At 30.8% G+C, this 22,667-nt stretch overlaps 4 protein-coding genes across 8 annotated transcripts in view; 2 read left to right on the top strand and 2 right to left on the bottom strand.

Annotated features, from left to right (window-relative positions):
* Positions 1-1,345, bottom strand: part of LOC137922121 (carboxy-terminal domain RNA polymerase II polypeptide A small phosphatase 1-like) — a 35,447-nt gene extending 34,102 nt beyond the window's left edge. The window contains exons 1-2 of the mRNA XM_068765001.1: positions 1,110-1,345; positions 489-802 (exon numbers count right to left, since the gene is read on the bottom strand). Coding sequence (XP_068621102.1) covers positions 489-802; positions 1,110-1,182 — 387 coding nt within the window. The 5' untranslated portion in view covers positions 1,183-1,345. The remainder of the gene's footprint in view (positions 1-488; positions 803-1,109) is intronic.
* A 499-nt stretch (positions 1,346-1,844) lies between these two features.
* On the top strand, positions 1,845-10,283 carry mRNA-cap (mRNA-capping-enzyme). Its single transcript, XM_068765415.1, has 12 exons — positions 1,845-2,207; positions 2,716-2,852; positions 3,790-3,957; positions 4,863-4,969; positions 5,077-5,158; positions 5,888-6,124; positions 7,286-7,418; positions 8,140-8,285; positions 8,409-8,568; positions 8,709-8,809; positions 9,249-9,439; positions 10,051-10,283. The coding sequence occupies exons 1-12, from the start codon at positions 2,022-2,024 to the stop codon at positions 10,164-10,166; spliced, it is 1,764 nt and encodes a 587-aa protein (XP_068621516.1). The 5' UTR covers positions 1,845-2,021; the 3' UTR covers positions 10,167-10,283.
* Positions 10,284-10,759: 476 nt separating this feature from the next.
* Positions 10,760-13,950, bottom strand: LOC137922427 (beta-lactamase-like protein 2 homolog). Of its 4 annotated transcripts, none has more exons than XM_068765414.1 (6): positions 13,607-13,680; positions 13,485-13,510; positions 13,294-13,408; positions 13,007-13,180; positions 12,366-12,685; positions 10,760-11,124 (listed from the first exon to the last, which is right to left on the bottom strand). In XM_068765414.1, exons 4-6 carry the CDS (start codon positions 13,131-13,133, stop codon positions 10,855-10,857), a joined length of 717 nt encoding a protein of 238 aa, XP_068621515.1. In that variant the 5' UTR covers positions 13,134-13,180; positions 13,294-13,408; positions 13,485-13,510; positions 13,607-13,680; the 3' UTR covers positions 10,760-10,854. The 4 variants fall into 4 exon arrangements, with proteins under 4 accessions (XP_068621515.1, XP_068621514.1, XP_068621512.1 ...); XM_068765413.1 differs by having other exon boundaries at positions 13,007-13,167; XM_068765411.1 differs by lacking the exon at positions 13,607-13,680 and adding an exon at positions 13,931-13,950 and having other exon boundaries at positions 13,007-13,167; positions 13,294-13,510.
* A 66-nt stretch (positions 13,951-14,016) lies between these two features.
* Positions 14,017-22,667, top strand: part of LOC137922426 (NADH dehydrogenase [ubiquinone] flavoprotein 1, mitochondrial-like) — a 486,084-nt gene continuing 477,433 nt past the window's right edge. Inside the window, exons 1-8 of one of the 2 annotated variants that reach the window (XM_068765409.1) lie at positions 14,017-14,121; positions 14,278-14,481; positions 15,465-15,757; positions 16,351-16,581; positions 17,048-17,280; positions 17,917-18,120; positions 19,262-19,329; positions 20,875-21,039. In XM_068765409.1, the coding sequence (XP_068621510.1) occupies positions 14,073-14,121; positions 14,278-14,481; positions 15,465-15,757; positions 16,351-16,581; positions 17,048-17,280; positions 17,917-18,120; positions 19,262-19,329; positions 20,875-21,014 (1,422 nt within the window). In that variant the 5' untranslated portion in view covers positions 14,017-14,072 and the 3' untranslated portion in view covers positions 21,015-21,039. Of the gene's footprint in view, positions 14,122-14,277; positions 14,482-15,464; positions 15,758-16,350; positions 16,582-17,047; positions 17,281-17,916; positions 18,121-19,261; positions 19,330-20,874; positions 22,134-22,667 lie in introns of those variants that run through there. The other variant, XM_068765408.1, reaches the window with a different exon arrangement.

The following is a 22,667-nucleotide window of genomic DNA, read 5'->3' as shown; positions in this document are numbered from 1 at the left end:
AAGTCAAGAGCAACTAGAATATATTTGTATTATTAATATACATGTATATTATAACTTGAATTTTAGATTATATATTATTATAACTTAATCTCTAAATATGGGGGGAATTTGTAATGGTAAAACATTTATATTGATGTTTATTACAGTTGACAGTTTAATAAAAGGCTGATTTATAAGATGGTTTTTCAGTATGTACGTAACCTATACAAGTTATAGCATCAACATTAATGATATCAATAATGATATAAGCCAAATATTATTATAATTAATGACAGAATTGACATTAAAGGTTTATGATGGTAGACCATTCATCATCTCATGAAAAGAATACAACTATCTGCTATTGAAGGCGATTTATAACTTTAAAATATGTTATAAAAAATAATATCGTCATACATTTTTAAAAAAATTATTATTACAATGATCTTATGTATTTTCTTCAGAATTGATCAAGATTCTTTCCTAACATTAATAAGAGAATTACTTACCTTAAAAGAACTGTGAACCAGAGTCTCGTCCAAATCTATGACCATACACTTTTTATGCATATCTTGATGTCTCACTGGCGGTAACAAGGGCCGTGGTGCATGGTCCGACATAACCAGTAATGGGGGTGATGCGCGACCATCGATGCTGTTTGCACCATTGCTCCCAGGCGGTCCCTTGCCCCGACCGCCTCTCCAACAGCACAATAAGGATCGCAAGAACCCTCCACTGCCACTTGATTTTTTACTGCCCAGAGCCGTGGATCCCGACACGGGAGTGCCGTCCCCATCATTATGCTGGCCGATTGGCGAAGTTCCTAAAACAAACATTTTTTTATGAAGTCGTCGATTGTTCGTTCCATACGCAAACAGCGCAGATATCTTGGAAAATCGGGACCAAAGCTCTCAAGGTTGCTCCTTAAAATGTTAGCGCGGTAACACGTTGTATTTGTTTACCTCAAGTTAATATGATCTCACAATAAATTATTTAAAAGACAAAATCTACCACAACACACTTTTCGAAATTAGTAACACTAGGAAAATATTTTTGCATCACAGAGAGGTAACATTATACGCTCCAATTCGATGGCAGTAGGTAACAGGTGTAGCTCGGCTTAGATTTACCTCTGTCGGATCCATAGTTGTTTAATTGTTCGTCATCCCGTGACACTTGAGTTATAATGGACGATGCGTCCATTTAAACATTTGTTGTTGGCCCTAATACAAATGGCAACGGAGTTTTTGTAGAATTTTAACACCATAAAACTATTTTTTATCTCCCTTCTATCTTACAAAATGGCAGGCAGGCTCTTAGCAAATACCAACTTCGAGTGTAGCCAGCATAGAAACAAAAATAGATGTTGCATCTCTCTTCAACCTGCGCGTTTTAACAAAACAAAACCAGAATAACGGCTAAATATTGCTCTTTTATGATTGCCTACGTTCTACTCGTTAAAAAACTAGCTAAAGACAAAAAGTAGCCTGAATAAGTTAATTATTATTTCTACGTATCATTTAATTTTAATGTTTTAAGTATATGCGACGTTAAATTTATGTTTTAAATAAAGTGACATCTTTTTCTTCACAACGTCGAAATGATTTAAAAAAAAGTTAAAATGATGTTACCGAATTAAATTAATATTTATTATATTTTACGTTTAATACAGATTTAAAAAAAAAACTTGTTTTACTTTTACAGGCTACAAAATTTTTCTCGTGAAAATTACTTTTTTCGTAAATATAAAGAAACATAATAAAAATTAATAAAAAATCTAACTATGAAAATTTTATTGCCTTTTAATAAGTATAACTTGATTCTGTGAATATTTCCGAAAAACTATAATCTGTGGTTCGCAAAAGTGTACTGTCGTTTGATTAGTTTGTAATATGTATAATATTATTTTCAAGTAATTGGTTATTTTTGTATTGTTTTATTTGTGAAGCTGGTTAAATATCCAAATGTATGGAAAATTAGAAGAAAACACCTATAAAAACTAGGCTTTAGTGTTACGTCGAACGAATATAAATTAAGTGACCATGTCTCAAAGGGATTCTGGACCAATCCCCAATCGCTGGCTTAACTGCCCCCGAAAAGCTGCAGGTCTTATAGCTGAGAAATTCCTAGCATTTAAAACACCGTTAGGCACTCATTTTAATGAAAAAGTTCCAATCGAGAATCGTTTTACACCTTCCATGTTGTTTTCAAATTTGAGAGATCTCAAGGTGTGTATTGCTTTTATATTCATCTGTTTTTTAGAATTGTTTTTGACTGTATACAATAAACCATTACGGTTTCTATCAGTAATAAAACATGAAACTTGTTTTAAGCTTTTTACACAAAACAACAGGATTTATAAAGCCTTATATTCACAAAATTATTTTTTTATACACATCATGGTAATAAAATTAAATGAATTATAGTATAATTTTCGAAGGTATATTTTTATATTTATATTTAGCTGTTTTTAAATTACTTATACATTGTTTGTTATATTATATAAAAAATCAGGAGAGAAAACACAGCCCCCCTTTGACACATATAGGCACCATAAGATCCAAAGTCAATAACTACAATGGTTCAACCAGACCTGTGTAACATGGTATGACTTTCACAGCTCAGCACTTTCAAGGTGCAAATAATAATAATAATAAAAATAATATGGTTCAGAATCCTCGAGCAAGCTGGACAGGTTAACAACACTTTATATTCAATATCCATTTTATATTCTAGATAAAGTTAGGTCTGTGGATCGACCTGACAAATACATCCAGATTCTATAATAAAAGTGAAATAGAGAAGAATGGGTGTGTTTATGTTAAAATGTCATGTCGTGGCCATGGAGAAACACCTTCAAAGGAACAAACAAGGTAATAATTATTAACAAAGTGAACAGACATTCACATACACATTTATCTAGTTGTTGGCTTATTGGTACCTTGGAATGAAAAAATTCTGAAATGGAAAAGGGTGAGTGAGATTATAAACTGAACCTACTTGTGACCTGTGCATGGGACTTGGTAAAGAAAATATTCTTCTATATATTAGTGATAAACTTGTTTAAGCTACCTCTGTGGTTTTCTAGCCAAAGAATAATAATGATGAATGCTTACAATATATTACTTCTTATGTATTCCTTTCTTTATAGATAAATAAACAAAATTATTTTTAAATTATTAACTAATTAAATTATAAACTAATTTTCACAGTAGTATTTGAAGTAAGCTGTTGTCTTTATTATATCTGATATGCTTAAAGACAGGTCAATTTTTAGTGCCTACCTAATAAATTTCGAAAATATAAATGAAATGTCAAAAAAAGTGTAAGGATTTGAAAAAAACATAGATTTTGGTAACACTTATTTTGGCACCTTTATTTGTTTTTATTTAATAGGTAAAAATTGTTTCATTTCATATGACATTATGTTTTTAAACATTAAAGAAATGAATTTTATCTCAAAACAGTGGCAAAGGATGGGGAAGTTTTACAAAAATTGATATAACTCTTAAGAATAAGTATGTCTCCAAGTGACATGAAAGGCCTACTTCTAGAGATTATCATAAGTGAAAAATGCTAAGTGATTTTTTTAATTATAGTTGGGGGTCATTAAGGTCTACCTCAATGGACTCTTGTACCAAGTGTCCACTTAACAATTTATGTGAAGTTATCAACCTAAACTTTCAGGGGAGCTCTTAAGTTTAGTTACATATAGTAGTTAGTTAAAGCCTTTAGTATTAGATTTTATATATATTACCTATTTATAAATTATCACCTTAGCATATTTTATTTTATATTCTACATTTTCAGGCAATTTATTGAAACAGTTAACAATTTCATGAATCAAAATCCAGATGATGTGATTGGTGTACACTGCACACACGGTTTCAATAGAACTGGATTTTTAATTGTTGCATTTTTGGTTGAAGAAATGGATTTCAGTTTAGATGCAGCTATACATCAGTTTTCAAAGAAAAGGTAACTTTTTTTCTTTTAATAATCCTGTTTGTTTTATGTACTTTGGTGGTTTTTTGCTCTAATAAAATTAGTACCAAGTGTAGTTAGTATTTCCACTGCTAATGGTACAATGATTGATTCTTCTGTGCTATCTATACATTGGTGATAGTGATCACTATATATGACATTATTACTGTAAAAGGAAAAAGGTTCCATAAATTTAAAAACAACAAGTTAGCAACTGTTATGTTAATACCTTTAGTAAGCATCTGAAATGTTATTACAATACACTCTTTTGTAATACCCACACTCTCAGATATATAAAATTAATTTCTTAAGTTCATTATATTAGCCGGACCGGAAAGTAATGTCACTTTCATAAGTTAAATTCACTTGACTATATTTTTAACAAGTTTTTTTTTTTCTAATCAATAATATATTCACCTTCATTATCTACAACCTTTTACCATCTAGTATACAAATTTTCAATGCCAAAGTTGTAAAAATAATTGGTTTTTCTGTAAAAATGTGTTAACGAAAACAACATTACTTTTATGTCCTACTTATATAAAAGCTTTAAAAAATTTTCAATAACAACTATATAAAAGAAAATTATCAAAAAATAATAAATTAATTAAATTTGGTATCAATTATTGTAACAAGATTAATGATATTTGTGATGCATAAAAAGTGAAATCAGCCAATTTTGTTGTGCCTCTTTGAAGATTGGAATGCTCTTTGCAAGATGTCATTATAGAGAAGCTTGATTTGATACATGTTAATATCAAATTTGGTTCTTCTAGCATTCATCTATTAACATCAATAAATTAGTTATAATTCTTATTCAAAGTTGAAAATAAAGTGAAATAATTAATAGAACACTTAATTATTTTTTCTTTAAAAACAAAGCATTTTTATCATTTCAGAGAGCCAGGAATATACAAACAAGATTATTTAGATGAACTGTACAGACGGTACGAGGATTCTGCAGACTTTGCACCAACTGCTCCACCGAGGCCTCAGTGGTGTGATGGTAAAATTCAATATATATTTTTTTGTACAAAATTTTGTCTACCTTTGAAACAATGGTGACAATAATTATTAATATTGAATTAATTGAATTAAATTAAAAAATTTCAGAAGATGAAGAGGACTGCCAAGATGATGATTTGCAGGCTAATTCATCTCATTCATCTCAATCATATGGGAATACTTCAACAAAGTGAGTTTTAAAACGAAGGGCATACAAACACAAATTATAAAATGCGCATAAAAAGGCAATAAAAATATTACAGTGACTCTGCCTAGTTTTGGGGACACTCATAGTTGTTTTGAAACTGTAGACTTTTATAGAAAAACATCTAAAAAATATACAAAATGACTTAAGAGTCTTTTTTTATATACACACTTACGAAAATGCCTAACAGTCTATATATATATCGACAATTTGTATTATTTATTATTATTAAAATTTGTATTTAGATTCCTACTTTTGAGGGGTATGTAAAGTTGTCTGTGTTCTATTAAGATAAAACTATCTGAGTGAATTAAACTTTTAACTAGTGTAGGTTACATTTCTACTAGTACTTTATTATCCAAAGATTTTGCTCTTTCATGACACCAAAAATAAATATAACATTTGAAGTGTGACCATTATTACAATGAAAAATTTAATTGATCACTAATCATAGTCTAGTTGAAAATATATTTCTTTTGAACTTAGGAAGACAAATTAGACAAAATAATATAAAACAACCTCCATTTTATCAATAAATCATTTATTAATTTTTTACATGCTAATACTTTTATATTTAGTGAAGTAACGACAGTGATCAAAGGTGTGAAAACTTAACATGCTTTGTAAATATTATTGAAAAACTAGTAGTATGTAGTCATATTAGTTTTAGCTATATGGAATTTATTCATATAATTACTATTCATTATACTTCAGACGTGATGGTAAAGGACGAAGAGACAATCGAAAGAAGGAATTTGTGCCGGCCTTAGATGGTGTAACTTTGTATGAAGTGGAACCAGATGTCACAGAAATACAAGAGAAAGCGCAAAGATTCTGTAAATGGGAAGGAAAAGGTTTCCCCGGTTCGCAGCCTGTTTCAATGACATTATCTAATGTACTTCTGCTGCAAACAAAACCATACAGAGTGTCGTGGAAAGCGGATGGTGTAAGGTAAATAAAATAAATTTGTAGGACGTGTGGTATTTTTAATGTAAGACGTGGAGGCTCTAGTTTGTGGGACGGATGAGGGTGTCATTTGGGACTTAAAGAAAGCCTCGATTATGAAGACGACTTAGCCGAAAACTCATGCCGAAAATTTTAACTGAGTGTAAACACATCCAGTTTCATTTGTGTATATTGTTAACAGATCACAATAAATTTTAAGTACCTAGCAGGAGTGGCCAAACTGCGGCTCTTGGAATGATTATTTTTGGTCCCTATTGGTTGTCAAATTAATTCAATATAATTTATATAACCTATGTCAGCTCATTATTACTATCCAACCATTAAATTAGCAAAATCGAAACACCGATCATAATTAAATAACCGGCATCTTTTTTATTATTAGGAGTGCTGTCATATACATGTGCCATTATATCTAACTTCAGTACCCATATTTTGCACTTTTGTCATATAATTTAAAAAAATATAATTATTGTAAAAAAAATATTGGTTAGTGTATTTTAAATGCGGCTCGCGATAAATTTAAAATTTTGAACAATGGCTCGAACTAGCAAGGACTTGGCCTCCCCTGCACTATAGTTTGTGTAAGATTGTGATACCTTAAAATCCAACACTACAATTTTGTTTTAAAATAATTTCAATCTATTATTTTATATATGTATGATTGAATCTTTGATTGTATATTATATCTAAGCTTTCAAAACTACAGTTTTAATATGTTATTTTAACAAATTGTAATTCTTCTACTAGAAACAAACATAGATTGAATATGTAAATGTATTCAAGGTACTACAGTAAAATGTTTATTTATTATGGAAGGTACTTATACACTGGAAAACTAAGTATTTATTAGTGAGTGGAAAAAACGATCAAATATCGCAGTATACCCCTATTACAACACGGTACTTTTATATCCTGTTTTCATATTGCGCGTTTTAAGTGTTTCAGAGTTGTTATATTTCTGCACTTTAAGATTTATAGCAATATGTACATCATGCCAAAATTACAAATGATCAATGTAAACTACCTTTTGCGAGAAAAGTAAAACGTGAATCCTTTGCTCAAATGTGTTTTTCAAAAACGCAGTTCTGACCTGCTGTGTTATAAGGGGGATTATAGTATTGTTTAAAACAATCTCTTTGTTCTCAGATACATGATGTTAATTGATGGAGATGACAAGGTATATATGTTAGACAGAGACAACTGCATATTCAAAGTGCATGGACTTAAATTCCTGCACAACAAGACAATGAGGCATCTGACAAACACTCTCCTTGATGGGGTAAATTCTATTAAAATTTCATATTTACTAAAGTTTATGAATGTAGAAATAGGTTTTATGATGATAAAAGAAAGTAATAAATGTTTTTTCTGTGAAAAGGACTTGGTAATTTTTTTAGAAGCCACAATAACGACTAATTTAGCTTTTTATAGCACGATAAGATTGAAAACTATTATTGTATTAGAGATCATGATAGTAATATCGGAATTAATAAAAGTAGATTGTCATTATCCTAAATTTTAATAATGTACATTCAATTTTATTGACGACAGACTGCACCACCTGAAGTTATGAGCCATTTACATTTCAATTAAAAAAATTAACTTAACATGAATATGTTCACTCACAAAAATGGTCACTCTAAAATTAGTGACAATTTTATTCACAGAGTTAATGTTAAATTTATTTCGAGATAAAGACTGCATTCCGCTCTTGAACGACTATTTAAACCAGCAGCACTTGAATTGTCGGACAAGCATAGTTCAAAGCAAATAAGATACGAAAAAATATGTTAAAAATAAAATATATTACATTAGTCATACTATTATGTAGCATATTAAAGTGGACAATCATCTCGTTAAGGTTATATGTAAATATTAAATGTAGGCTGCTTTAAATCTGAATTATTATAAGTCTTAGGGTAAGGTCCATGTCCAGCAGTGGGCTTCCTATGACTAATATGATGATGACTTTAAAATTTTTAATGTGTTGCCTGTTGCAGGAAATGGTTGTAGACAAAGAAGATGGTGAAGAGAAACCTAGATACTTGTGCTATGATATTATCAGATTTGAAAATCAAAATGTTGGAAGAGAGTCCTTCTATCCTGTTAGATTAATGTGTATAGAGAAAGAAATTATAAACCCTAGGTAATAAGCGTGTTTAATAGTTCTTAACTTTGTTTTGTTGCACTAAAAGTGACCTAAACATGAAGTATTGGGTTATTATAGGATTTATCAAATTGAATCTTAGCTATTTAATGTGTTTTATAGGAATAGAGCAATTGAAAGTGGTATGATAAGCAAAGGACCTTTTAGTGTTCATTTGAAAGAATTCTGGGATGTACGCATGGCGCATTATTTGTTAGAGGACAAATTCGCTAAGACTCTTTACCATGAACCAGATGGATTAATATTCCAGCCGTCAAAGGAGGTGAGGAATTTTATGTCCTTTATTGACAAATCAATAATAACCATCTTAAGATTTTATATACAGATTTCAAATAAAAAATGTGAGAGTTAGCATTCATTTTAATTAGTGATAATTATATATTACATTCATATATGTTACAGGGGTATGTCGCTGGTGCGTGTGAGGATGTTTTAAAATGGAAGCCAAGTGACATGAACAGCGTGGATTTCAGATTGAAAATCGTCACTGAAAGTGGTGAAGGGTATGTTCTAAATTAAAAGTAAAAATATTCACCTGAAATATTACAATAGACATCACAGTGATTACTATAGGTATTTTCACTATGGGTTCATAATTAGCAGCATTTTTTATTTCTACCATCACAAACTCGTAAATTTTAATTTAAATTAAATAGATTTCTTATTTTAAAACCATAATCCTAAAACAGATTGATAAGATATAATCAACACACAACATATTCTTTAAACATTTTAAATTCATTTATATTAACATAATAATATCTGTTAGTTACAAATGTTAATAGTACATTATTGGTAATATTTAGTAAACTGGAATGGATGATATAAGAAGAAATATTAACATGTTTATGTATAAATTATTTGACCTTTTCTGATCAAAAATAAAATTTGTTTCATACTATTATTTGTAGACATTTTTGTTAAATTGTTAAAAATTTCCAGTATTATACCCAAAAAAGTCGGATTACTGTATGTGGGGCGTGAAAAGACTGCAATTTCTCAGATCAAGTTGACTAAGCAAATAAAGCATTTGCACAACAAAATCATAGAGTGTAAGTATGAGAACAACCAATGGGTGTTTATGAGAGAGAGAACTGACAAATCATATCCTAACAGCAAGGACACAGCTTATGGTATGTATTACCTCTCTGGACACTTAATTTGTAACATTACAAATACAGAAATAAAAAGAATTCCCTAATGCATAATTTCGCCTTCAAAAAGTTAAGAAATATGAGACAGTTTGCACAATAAAGTTCCACAAGATATCATTGACCTTCCTTTTCTAGTTTGAAATCTAAAATAATATTACATTATTGAATAAATCTTACTATAGCATTTAAGAGTTTGTTTGTTTGAAATGCGTGGAACTTTGTTACATTGTGTAACAAACCAAGTTCCACAAGTTGTTCCAAGTTGATAACTAAGTTAACATCAAAAATTGTTAAATTTTATTTAAAAAGTGCAACTGTTCTGTTTCTGACCAGCTCTTCTCAGCACAACTTTCACAGCTGGAGGTAGTTTACTATTTAATAAAATGTCAATAATATTTGTCAGACAAACATGTCAATATCTTGTCTTGGTACCATTGTTTACATACCAGTGAACAGAATAATATTTCATTCAAGAATTAAATGATCATTAAATATGTTTTTCTTCGTAAATCAATCCATCACAGATTATGCACACCTTGTAAAGGTCGTTGAAAAAACCCGTTGCACTAATATTATTAATCTATTTCCAGCTGTTTGGAACAGTATACAAAACCCCGTAACGAAAGAGTACCTGTTCGACTTCATCAACAAGCGTGCATTTCACGACGATTCCGAAATGCCGCCTCCTAAGCGCCGTCGCGTTTAGATTGTAATATTTACAATAAGTAACAATATATTCTATAATAATTTAAATGAATACTGTTTTATTACTCCATATTTAATTGTTAATTTTAAAACACCATTAAATTATAATTTTTTTCGATATTCATCTTTTAATAGCTATAGTGCTAGATTTTATTAGTTAGAAAATAATGTTATAGGAACATAGTGGCCATTGATATCTATTTGGATCATTTAGGATAAAATTATGTAATATTATCAATAATTAAATAATGTTATATCACTTAATGGATAGAAAGAAAAAAGATTAGTGTGTTCTGTGTATATATATAGGTCCAATCCACACAGGAATATTTCTTTTTGAACACCAAAAAAATAAAAACTTTTTACAGATCAAATATATTTATGAAATTTGTTGACCGGATCAATTGATTTAATATTTAATTTATAGTTAAAACAATATCCATGACCATTATAGGTTTTATTTTGTCTAACTATTTCTTCTGATGTTATAAAGGGATTGTCACACATTGTTGGTATATTTTTTAACATGTTAAAATTTTATGAATATTGGGAGATATCTATAATTTGCAATAAAGTAACAAAAATAATAATATGCCAACAACCAAAAAACTTTATTAAAGTTTTTCATTAATTAAACAGAAATATTTTATAATTAGGGCTAAACATTAGAACAAAATTAAACATTAATATCACAGATTTGATGTGAATATGTACTGCCATTTTCTTTCGCCTTCTACTTCTATTTGATTCAATTTATTCTCCTTCGTAAGCTTTGTTAGGTGATGATTTACATTGTATGCAGCGGCTGGCCACAAGTGTTCTGGTGTGTCTGTATATATCATCCGTACCAGATCCATTTCTGTGAGCTGTTTATGTGCATTATCTTTTAAAGCTTCTAGTATTTGATTCTCCCTCAGATTTCTATGTGCTATGTAAAATTCTATCTTCTGTATTGGATCCTGTAACATAGTTCCCACTTCCTTTACTGTAATCTGGTACTCAGAGATTGGATATTTGAAAGCTTACATTTATTTTTTTATTATATAGATTTGGCTTTAGTTCTTGTGGGTAATTAATAAAATGAAGTATTTTCTGATTCTCTACTTGCATCATAAACAGGTGAAAATATTTGCCCCTCCTTCATACAATCAGGTATGATTACCTGAATGTGTCCTTTTTAACTCATGATTTTTCATTGGAAAAAAATCAGTTTCTGCATTAGATATACACTTGAATATCCAATCTCTGCTATTGATACAATTAGCAAATTTATAAAAATATTCTAATTGTAAATATGATTTCTCTAAAAGAAACATTATCAGGTGTATGTGATTTTAAAAAACTATGTACATCAACATATTTATCCTTTTGTATTATATTAAGTTTGTGTTATTTGAAAAACTTCAACTAGTTGAAAATTAGAAAAGAAAGAATTTGAACATAATAAAATAGTGATAATATAACAAACAAAAACATTTTCTTACTTTAAATGTGCTTCGACAATGCTTAGTACATATTTTCAAGGCTACATGAAATTAGTAACTGTAGGTATTTAAATTTGTGAACAAAAGTGTTAACTATTATGTACACTTTAAAAATAAACTATGTAATAATAGAGCTTGAGAGTAAAATACTCTTACTACTGGATTAATGATCTTTGCCAAATTCACAAAAAAAAAACTTCTCAGATCAAGTAGTGTCTAGTTTGTAGCTTTAAATTCAAGGATGCCAATAAAGGGAAATTCAATTTGATTTTTTTTCTTTTCAGCCAATAGATGCAAAACGCAACGCACAGGCCTCCTCCATAGATGGCCACCATGACCAATCTTGTGCTGCTGCATTCACCAACATTCTGCAACCTTAACTATATTGTTGGTCCACCTAGTTAGATTTTTAATAGACACTAGAATCTATCAAATTGGGCTCTATACACATTTTTCTCAATTTAAATAAGTTATGATTTATTTAAAGTAAAATAAGAATATATAGAAGTGAATTTGTGAGATATTTCCAATCCACAAAAACATTTTTTTTTTTAATTTACAATCGTAGATATTTGTTATTCTTACATGCATTGTATGCTAATTTTATTTAAATTGCATAAAATTTTAACATAACCATGTAGAAATATTCAGAGAGTACAGGTGGAATATGTAAATAAAAATTATAGATATTTCTTGATCTTAATAGTAAAGCATACCTCAACGATATTTCCATGACCAGGATAAATGACACTTGGATTTAAATCCAAAATCTTGTGAAGACTCTTCATATAAGTATAGAGGTCTTCAAATACTGCAGTACCTTCACCCAAAATACAATCTCCACTAAATAAAATGTTGTCTTCTAACAATGTAAGTACTACATGGTCAGTAGTGTGACCAGGTGTGTGATGTATTTTAACAGTTGCACCCTCAACTTTGATCTCTTGACCATCTGAGAGCCAGTTCAAGGGTAGAGATAAAGGTTCATCCTTATCATCATGTTCGCTTCTTTTATGTTTCCATATTTTTGGTTGTTCTGAAAAATTATTAAAATGAATGCATTATTAATCCAATGAAACATATGACATGTTGGCCCGTGGATTGGAATTAAATTTTCCATTTAAAAAATAGGTTCCAAAATTTTTATTTGACTATACAAAGTAAAAAAGCCTATGCCCCCTTTTACAAAGTAGTTAGTTATTCAAATAATGTAAAAATAAAAATGTTTATCTATGAAGTAGAGGTATTTCATAAATCTCAATAAAAGGGGTAATATTATTTTGTTTGGGAATCCATAGATAAAACATGCACAATGACTTTCTAAAAAAACAGGGATGATTTATTAATATGCACTTACTGGCAATAGTCCCACATATGTCTTCAACACCCCCAATATGATCATGGTGCCAATGTGTCACAACTATGTGCTCTATGTTAACTTGTTCTGCTTGCACAACCCCTTGCAAGGTTTTCTGATACTCCATAACATTTTTATCGCCAGTATCTATTAAAATACGACTAAAACGGAGACCTATAATTATCTATTGTCTTATTATAATGTCTAAATTAAATATATATTATACTACAAAATTTACGAAGTGAAAATAAAGAACAAAGATTTATCATCCTTTATGGTGAACTTACTTTTTTCCGGTTCCAATTAGATATGTATTGGTCCCTTGCAGAGTCATAGTTCCAGGATTACATCCTAATATCCGTATTATTCGACTAGATAGTTTTGTTACAGCAGGAATTACAGCTGCCATCGTAAAAAAACACGAGTCAAAGGTTAAGACAAAAACTTAATGATAATATTGATAACAGTAAATAATTACTTGTAGACTTTTCACCGATTGTTTTTCTGTAAATAAAGATTAAGCTTATATGGAGTAACAGAATTAAATAAATATTGTTATAATAAAGTAATATCATTGAAATTTATGTGTTAAATAATTACTTTATCAAATAAATATGTAAACTATTCCTTTACGCTTTTATCTTTTTAACTGATTATTTACATTCTCTTATTATTCAACTGACAAGACTGACAGGTGATAGTAATTCTAGAAAAATTATGATGACAGACTACAACGCAGGCTAAAGTAATAAATACTATTTTACTGTATTGTACAGTAAAAAACCTTTATGTTTGATGTTTTATAGCCATAAATATTGATGATATTTATTTTCATTTATTTAATTTGTTGTGGTTAAAAGCATCGGTTAGAACTGTTCTACCTATACTTACTTATTGCTTAATTTGGATATTCTGTATACTTACAGCAATGAAAATAGTTATATCGTTTCATCGTTTTGTAATTCTGGCAGTATGGTTTGCTTTTAACACTAAATTCTGATTACATTGATTTGTTATATGGTTGACAATATTGACACTAACCTATTTGACACTGACATTTGTAAAAATGGCTGGTGCGCTGACGAGAGTAATTCAGGGATCCAAAACACATTTGGGTGAGTATTTTTCAATATTTGCGGTACACATTGTTTATAATTACATTATCTTAATATTTAGTTGTAAACTGTGAACTAATGACATAGGTATTTCACGTGTTTGTTGTAAGTTAATATAGATGGTCATTGCTTACATAATTTTGACGTCTTTTTCAGGCATTATTGGCCCGTTAGCGAACATCAACAATGGATCGGTGCGCTTTAATCAAACGAAGACAAAGTTTGGACCATTGTCAGACTGTGACCGCGTCTTCACAAACCTATACGGTCGCCACGATTGGCGATTGAAAGGTGCCTTGAAACGCGGAGATTGGTACAAGACGAAGGAAATCCTTTTAAAAGGAACCGACTGGATCGTCAGTAAGTATTTATTTTTGTGATTCAGTTGCAGACTTTAATAATTAAGCATAATTTAAATACGGATTCTTCTGATATTAATAATTCAATTGCGAAATACGGGAACTAGTGACGTAATATAAAAGACCAATTAATATTGTTATTATTAAAAGTTTCGCAATATTTGTTTGGAATTTGTTTCCGTATTATTTATTATAGAACCATCTTTATTTATTATCTACATTGTACAGAGTAGTCCTTAAACACAGTAAATATATAATTTATGGAAATCTGATTTTGTAAAATCTTGTCTAAACTACTATTAATAATGAATAGAACCCAAAGGTAGTTAAGGAAGCCATAAAAATGAATCCCCTTTGCTAGTTATAAATAAACCTTTTGGTAAATAATCTTTGTTAATATGTACTCAACATAACGACTGTTACTGATATCTATTACTTTTATATACATTTACTTTTATCATATTACACATAGGATTAGAAATAACGAGATAAATTAAAAATGCATATTTAAATTATTTTTATAATTAAAGAAAATTTGAAAATAAGGAATCACATTTAAAGTGATTTTTTTTTCATTCAAAGTTGTTTAATTTATTTTTAATGGGCAATTTAGCAATTTATTGCAATAGAGCAATTATTTACCTGTGAACCATAACTAGGTTAAAATTGAAAGTGATATTAGTTTGCAAAGACATAATTTATTTAGAACAAGAACTGGTGAAGAAGGTGACTTTCAGTTAAAGTTTTGTGTTCAACATACATATGGAAACTATGTTAATTTTATAACATTGTTACTCCTTCACGAGTAGAAGAAAATTTCATGAGGAAGCCTATATTATGACATACACTATCTAATGATATCCTCTGAGTAGTAGTTGGTGTAAAAATTACAGGATAAATTTGTAAATAGTTTATACATTATGTGTTTAAACTTTTCACATATCTATTTATACCTTATATAACATAACTTTGTTTGATTTAAAGATGAACTGAAAACATCGGGTCTTCGGGGTCGCGGTGGTGCCGGTTTTCCAACTGGGATGAAGTGGTCATTCATGAATAAACCATCTGATGGAAGACCTAAATTTCTTGTTGTGAACGCTGATGAGGGGGAGCCAGGCACCTGTAAGGACCGTGAAATCATGCGTCATGACCCACACAAATTGGTAGAGGGATGCCTGATTGCTGGTCGTGCTATAGGAGCCCGAGCCGCATACATTTACATCAGAGGGGAGTTTTACAATGAAGCCAGTAATCTTCAAGTAGCTATTGCAGAGGTAAGTGTTGTTAAGCATTGAGAGATACATACTTATGAGTAAATCTGACACAAACCTGGTTATTAAAAAAGATGATAATAAATTGACCAATGCACCTATATTGAGCCACACAATGAGCTTAGTCATTTGAATTATTGACTGTGTATAATAAAAGTCATGAAAAATTACATTAGTTTTGTAACATTAAAGACAGCACCAATACCAACCCATAAGGTTTAGTACCTTATTTCTTAGTTTAGTTAAAAAATAATGATTGTTATTTCTAGCTAATAGTACAATGTCTAGTTCTAAATGCAGTGATAATTTAATGAGACAAAATTTTTGAGAAATATTTATTATTTAGCTATCAGGAGTAACAATTAAATTCTAGTGATTCTTATATGTTGAAATGTAACAAAAGGTTCTGGAAGTTTGTTATTATTGTAAATTCAAAGTTAACCCAAATTCAATGTGCTGTTCAACAAATTTAGAGTTAGTGATGGCAACTTTTTATTTTCATGACATAAGTATGAATTATATAAGAAATCTTATTGCAAATGTAGTGAGGCTTATGGATTTAATATTAATTTCATATATCTATATACATTTTTCAGGCATATCAAGCAGGGCTGATCGGATGCAATGCTTGTGGCTCTGGTTATGATTTCGATGTGTTTGTACATCGAGGCGCTGGAGCATATGTCTGCGGAGAGGAGACTGCTTTGATCGAGTCCATAGAGGGGAAACAGGGCAAGCCACGTCTGAAGCCACCTTTCCCTGCTGATATTGGCCTCTTTGGATGCCCAACCACTGTGAACAATGTGGAAACTATCTCTGTTTCTCCTGTAAGTTGTATGTTTTCATTTGTATCGTTTTTTAAATTATTATAATGCTTCTGGATTATACTCTCTTTAGTGGATTGAAAATTTTTATAATGTTACAGTATTTTATAACAAAGAAAGTGAAATAGAATAGTATAAATAAGGCTTAAAAAGGTAAGTCTGAGAGTTAATATTTATATATTTATATAATATTTAGGTCTCTTTTTTAAGTGTTTAATCTCTAAAATAATTTAGCTTCAAGTAGGTATTTATATGATGTCTACCTTAGGGATTATTTACAATAACTCAGGAATAATGAGGCTTAGATACTTGAATTTTGGTAGTAATATTCATTTCTATATATATATTTCATAAAAGATCCAAGTTTAGAAAGGATGTAACGAAATTCCACTCGCAAGAAAGTTAAGCTGAACAGATTATTTATAAGCATAAGATAAATAAAAGACATTCTTATGACATATTGTTTTAGACGATTTGCCGCCGCGGTGGCGCGTGGTTCGCGTCATTTGGCCGGCCCCGTAACTCGGGAACAAAGCTGTTCAATATCTCTGGTCATGTGAACACGCCCTGCACCGTCGAAGAGGAGATGAGTATTCCTCTGAGAGAACTAATTGAGAGACATGCTGGAGGTGTTATTGGTGGGTGGGATAATCTTCTTGCTATCATACCTGGTGGTTCATCTACACCGTTGATTCCTAAAGAGTAAGTACATTCTTATCTATATTACTTTTTATGTTATTATTACTTTGTTTTAAATTTTCATCTGTCAACTTACCTCTGATACTATTGTGATTAAGTAAGAACAGATGCACCATATCTATATAATTAATTTATCACTATTTACATGCATGCATAAAACATTGCTCTGGAAACTGTTAATACCTCCAATATTTAAAAACAGTAAACACATTGGGAGAACTGATTGAGACCTGTATATGAACTATCTATTACATGGTAGACATATACATGGTTGTTGGTTATTGGTGTAAATGTTTAAAGGGTTGAATGTACAGTACATTTGCTGTGAATTAATGTATGGTACACCCTACCCAAAAATTTCATTTGGTTTGAGAAATAAAAGATAATACAGTAAGAAACCACTTTTTCAAAATTTGGTTCCGTATATTTTAAAATTAATGATTTTTCACTATCTGTCCTGCAGACTTGTACTGTGAGATGTTATTAGCCTACGCTGTATTCCAATAGAAATAATAAATTAATGCAACTTATTTTTGTGTGAGAAGCTTAAATGGGGTAATAGGAAAAAGTAGTGAAAACTGTAAAGTCTTCTTTATTATTGTTCATTACTGTTATTATAATATGCTACACGTGTTCCAGTGTATGTTCGACTGTGCTGATGGACTTCGACGCATTAGTCGCCGCGCAGTCGTCTTTCGGTACGGCGGCCATCGTGGTAATGGACTCCTCGACCGACATTGTAAAAGCTGTTGCCCGGCTCATCATGTTCTACAAGCACGAGTCCTGCGGCCAATGCACGCCCTGCCGCGAGGGTGTCGGCTGGATGAATAAAATCATGTACAGGTATGTCTAGAATTGATCGTTTATTTATTTACACTTTGTGTAATGGCTGTCTTAAAGCATTTTTCTCCATCAACCTTGAGTGATGCAGAGATAACAAATAGGTAGTGTGTAACATTTGTAATTAAAAATTATAGAAAACAATAAAATACTGTTTATGTATTAACCCTATGATAATCTCCATTGCTAAAGGTCGCTCCCTTCCTGGAAAGCTTTTGTTGAGGAATCGACGAGTTCCCCAGGTCCCTGTAAACTGTTTTTCTGAGGGCCTCCATTATTGTGAGGCACGTCACCCCTTGCGCAGAGTTTGCTCAATTGTTCTCTTTCCCTCTACTTTGCCTACGACAACTTGCTCACACACCTTTAGTTGTCTCCGAGCTATGAGGCCGAAGTAGCCCATTATCCGCTTGTACAAGATAGTGGAGAGAGCCTTTACATGAAATTGGTCGAGCACAGATCAGTAAATAATAAATACCATAGTTATTATCTACTAATAATACACATTTCTCTTTCCTTCTTGCTGACTCTCTAATTTCCAGACAATAGTTCAGTAAAGTAAAAGATCATTAGAAAATCATAAATTTCACTTATTTTTAAGGAGTTGCCAAAGCAATTTCTGATCTCGAATCAATGAATTATGTATTATATAAGAATTAACAACATGCTAATTTTCAAAATATACAATCAAAATTAAATGTTTCTCATTATATTTTGAATTTAGTTTTATTTTTCGTTCTTTTTGTTATTTGTTTTCTTACTTTAAACTTTAATTGACAAATTGTATGCAAAATAAGTAAGGATGCGTGGATAAAGGTCAGTAGTGTTTTTTAACTAATTATTTTTTGTATTCTGGTTATTAACAGAAAAACCTTAATGTAGCAAACTTTGTACAAATAGAAAAAGAGTATATATGTACTTTGACCTTTAGATTTGTGGGTTAATTTATTAGAGATATGCATTTGCCTTTAATGTTTTAATTACAGATTGTGAACAAAAGTCGTTATTATTCTTTATATTAAAATATTTATTTATTTACTAATCATAATTACATTAAAGTCAATTGTGATACAATTGTTATACACTCTTGTCTAATCTAGTTCAATTCATCTATTAGTTACTCTCATATAACATTTGTTATTTCCAGATTTGTCGAAGGAAACGCGTCGCCTAAAGAAATTGATATGCTGTGGGAGCTTTCTAAGCAAATTGAAGGTTGGCTATCCTAACATATTTAAATTCATAAATTAAAACTGCATACTTTAGTGTCCTCTGTTCCCATCATAAGATACAAACGTATAAAAGCTCCAACGCGTCTAAAACAATGCTTTGAAAACCAAAACTAAGAAATTCACAAATATTTGGCAAGTCAAGTCAACAGTTTATGAACTGGTTGAAATGTCCTATAAGGTCTATAAACTAAAATTGGAATGTCGTAAGAACTTATTGGCATTGGTCTTTGATGAAGAGTAGTCTATTCCATTTAAAAAGATCGAGACTTGGTTCAATCTGAACTGAACCTAATTTGTTGAATCAGACATCAGGTCATAGAAAGTAGTTTACTCCAAAAACAATCGCAACCAGGTCATAGAATTTAATTAAAGCTTTCTAGCTAATTGTGAACTCTACAAACATTTCTCAGACATAATAGAATTCTCCTTATACATCTTTATAAATTCATGTATTCTTAAATTTATCAGACCTATTGATGATTATTGATATTAATAAAAAACCCATTATCACACTTCTTGAATTCTTTTGAATATTTATGGAAGTAATACAGTAAGATATGTATAGAACAATTTAGTAATTAGTCAAATCAATATTTTTACTGTGGTCTTGATTCTTTACATTATTTATATTTTTTCTGGGTTAATTACCATGTCTTCAAATTTCGGTAAATTCTATTAATATCTAATTACTAAAGTAGTGCACTGATACAGAGTTAACTCGGATTATTTTTGTGTGTATTAAATCTCACATACATAATGTTTGCTAGTAAAAAAAGCAAAACGGTAAGCATAGAAAATAAGTACACATAGTTGTTTTATTGTTAGAACAGTTTATGATTGATTCTGTGTCCATGATATATATTTATAACTTTTTACTTAAATAAATGATGATGCCAACAGTCGAGTTTACACAGATAGTGTGGCCTCTATCTCGTCACTGTGAACATGACTTTCAAATTACAATGTTGTGATTAATGTGGATTATGGAATGTAGTTACGTCCAAAAAGGCTACAATTTGCCTTAACCAGCGTGACAGGTCAAAGACAAAAGTGATAATGCTTTTCTAAAGTTTTTATTGTTAAAGTGTGAATTAGGCCAATGAGGCATTACATATGACACATGGTGTCTTCTTGGAACTTTCATTGGTATACTACCACTTAGTAACCTTTTTTGCCATAGTTTGGTGAATAAAAGCCTTCCGCAACATTTTCGACGTGTCACAAATCACCCATTGTAATAATCGAAAAATGAATTTTGGATGTTTACAAATCACTTGTAACTCAGATATAGTTAAAACTTTTGACATATGAACAGTCCTACCAACCTAGGAAAAAAAATACCTACTTTACTAATGCCTGGGAGTTTTAAACGACTTTCACATTTCTTTTTGATCACATTAGTACAGGTAATTGGTTATAGGTATAAAAGCTTTAAAGTTTAAACATTGTGTTAGGTGTTAGCACATGATATGTGATATTTTTTTCATAATTTTTTTATATTTACTAACCCGAACTTTGTTTTACTTAGGACACACAATTTGCGCTCTTGGTGACGGTGCAGCGTGGCCAGTGCAAGGACTTATCCGGCACTTCCGACCTGAGCTGGAGCGTCGCATGGCAGCATATGCAGCTTGCAACGGACCCAGCAAGGCGGAGCGAGTTTATTAAACTCTAGAATATGTTAGTACAAAGGCGGAGGTTTAAGGCTATATATACAATAATTCAAGTCTGTGAACAACTTAACATCCAGTCTGTAACAACCCCTAAATTCAAATAAAAAAATTATAAGCAGCATACAATGGATTATAACTCTCGTTGACGTCAAGTTGAATCTATTACCTGTTTGGATGATAGATGCCTCACACCTGAGTAGAACAGGTGAAAATCATCCACCGAAGCAATCCGGTAAAATAGTAGTAAGTAGCCCTAGCTGTGTCTTTCCCAGGAGCCATTGAGCTTCATTACTTAGGAGAAAAAGTGGGCTAGGCTAGGTACCTTCTGCGCTTTGCCACCTCAAACATAGGGAATCTGCAAATCCTATTTGGGTAATAGTGATCGCAGTCCAAAGAAAAAAAGGTTAATATTTTACTTATTTAACCATTTGACAGATATCCATCGAAATCTTTATTAATTTCTTAATAAAAAGTTCTATTAATAAATTGGATATCATTTTAAAAGAATAATTTTTTTATGTTTTAACACCAAAAAATCTAAATTCATAGGCTGATTTGGATTTAAAATTCAAATTTTGATTTTTGGATTAAAAACTTGTAAAAAACGCTATTTATGCTTATAAATACGCACTCATTACGAAAACAAAAGCGACAAACAGTCAAGCATAAAGATACAGTCTTACTTGAACTACTTAGCGTATTTGGACTTGAAATCTGGAACCTCGATAAGGCTGCATAGCCATCAAACGGCTAAGGCTTTGTAATATCATATTAAACTTATGTGTGTCTTTAATAGTGTAGAAACACTTAACACACAAACATTCTTAATAAAGCCTACCTCGTGCCCACACAACGGGTCATAGTCCACTACCAATGTTAGAGTTAAGATCTTATATGATCCAGCATCTTTACCAATAATTAAATGCTCTGATATGTTAATAAAACTTACTTATTTAATAAACCCTTCATATGTTGGAGTAGTGACCTATTGTTGTAGATTTTTTTTATATTTGTGATATTACAGACGACTTGAAACCTTGTTCGAACATCAACTTGTTAATTATAAATAACACGTAGCAAATACTGGCATCAATTTGTGAATAAACATTATGAATATTTACATTGTTTTTTTTTATGCAATTCCTTAGTGTTTCGACTTATTTTGTTGAAAACAGTTGCATTAATAAATCTTTTTATGTATCAATTTATCATGAATAAATTATATTTGTGTTATAAATTATATCGATTAAATTACCATTATTTGATTAATATAAAAGATGCCAACTATCGTAATAGACAATAATGTTTTTAGCCAGGCTATAGTAACTGACTTGGAAAAGTTTGGCTCTCTCGGGCGCCTTATCAGAATGCTACGCAGCTATTATCGACGAGTGACCCAAGCTGAGGTCCCCTAGTGGGGTTTTTGCGCCTAGGCACTATGGTACATCAGCTGAAGTTATGTAACGGCCTTGGCCGCCCAATCCGATAAAATTGTAGTGTGTAGTGATCCAAGTCCCCTCTGGAAGCCATCCAGTTTTTTTAAAGGATAAGAAACCTACGCTGGCGCCTTTTGCGCCCTGCTACGTTGAGTCTATGGAATTTGCAAATGCCATCAGATCAGTAGTGAAAGTCCTATAAAAAAATACTA

The sequence above is a fragment of the Battus philenor genome, unplaced genomic scaffold, assembly GCF_028537555.1.
Source record: "Battus philenor isolate CCGP_79_NKW_IND1 unplaced genomic scaffold, ilBatPhil1.0.hap1 SCAF_2, whole genome shotgun sequence".
Classification (NCBI taxonomy): domain Eukaryota; kingdom Metazoa; phylum Arthropoda; class Insecta; order Lepidoptera; family Papilionidae; genus Battus; species Battus philenor.
The sequence above is the reverse complement of the archived record's forward strand: the minus strand, read 5'-3'. Positions and strand labels throughout refer to the sequence as shown.

Bases quoted from the DNA above. Each gene is read 5' to 3' on its own strand.
- LOC137922427 (XM_068765411.1), bottom strand. From the start codon at position 13,415: ATGGCAGCTGTAATTCCTGCTGTAACAAAACTATCTAGTCGAATAATA. The intron at 13,168-13,293 runs GTAAGTTCACCA...TCTCCGTTTTAG, and splicing joins CTAATTGGAACCGGAAAAAA to TCGTATTTTAATAGATACTG. The intron at 12,686-13,006 runs GTAAGTGCATAT...ATAATTTTTCAG, and splicing joins CATATGTGGGACTATTGCCA to AACAACCAAAAATATGGAAA.
- mRNA-cap (XM_068765415.1), top strand. From the start codon at position 2,022: ATGTCTCAAAGGGATTCTGGACCAATCCCCAATCGCTGGCTTAACTGC. The intron at 5,159-5,887 runs GTGAGTTTTAAA...ATTATACTTCAG, and splicing joins TATGGGAATACTTCAACAAA to ACGTGATGGTAAAGGACGAA. The intron at 8,810-9,248 runs GTATGTTCTAAA...AAAAATTTCCAG, and splicing joins GTCACTGAAAGTGGTGAAGG to TATTATACCCAAAAAAGTCG.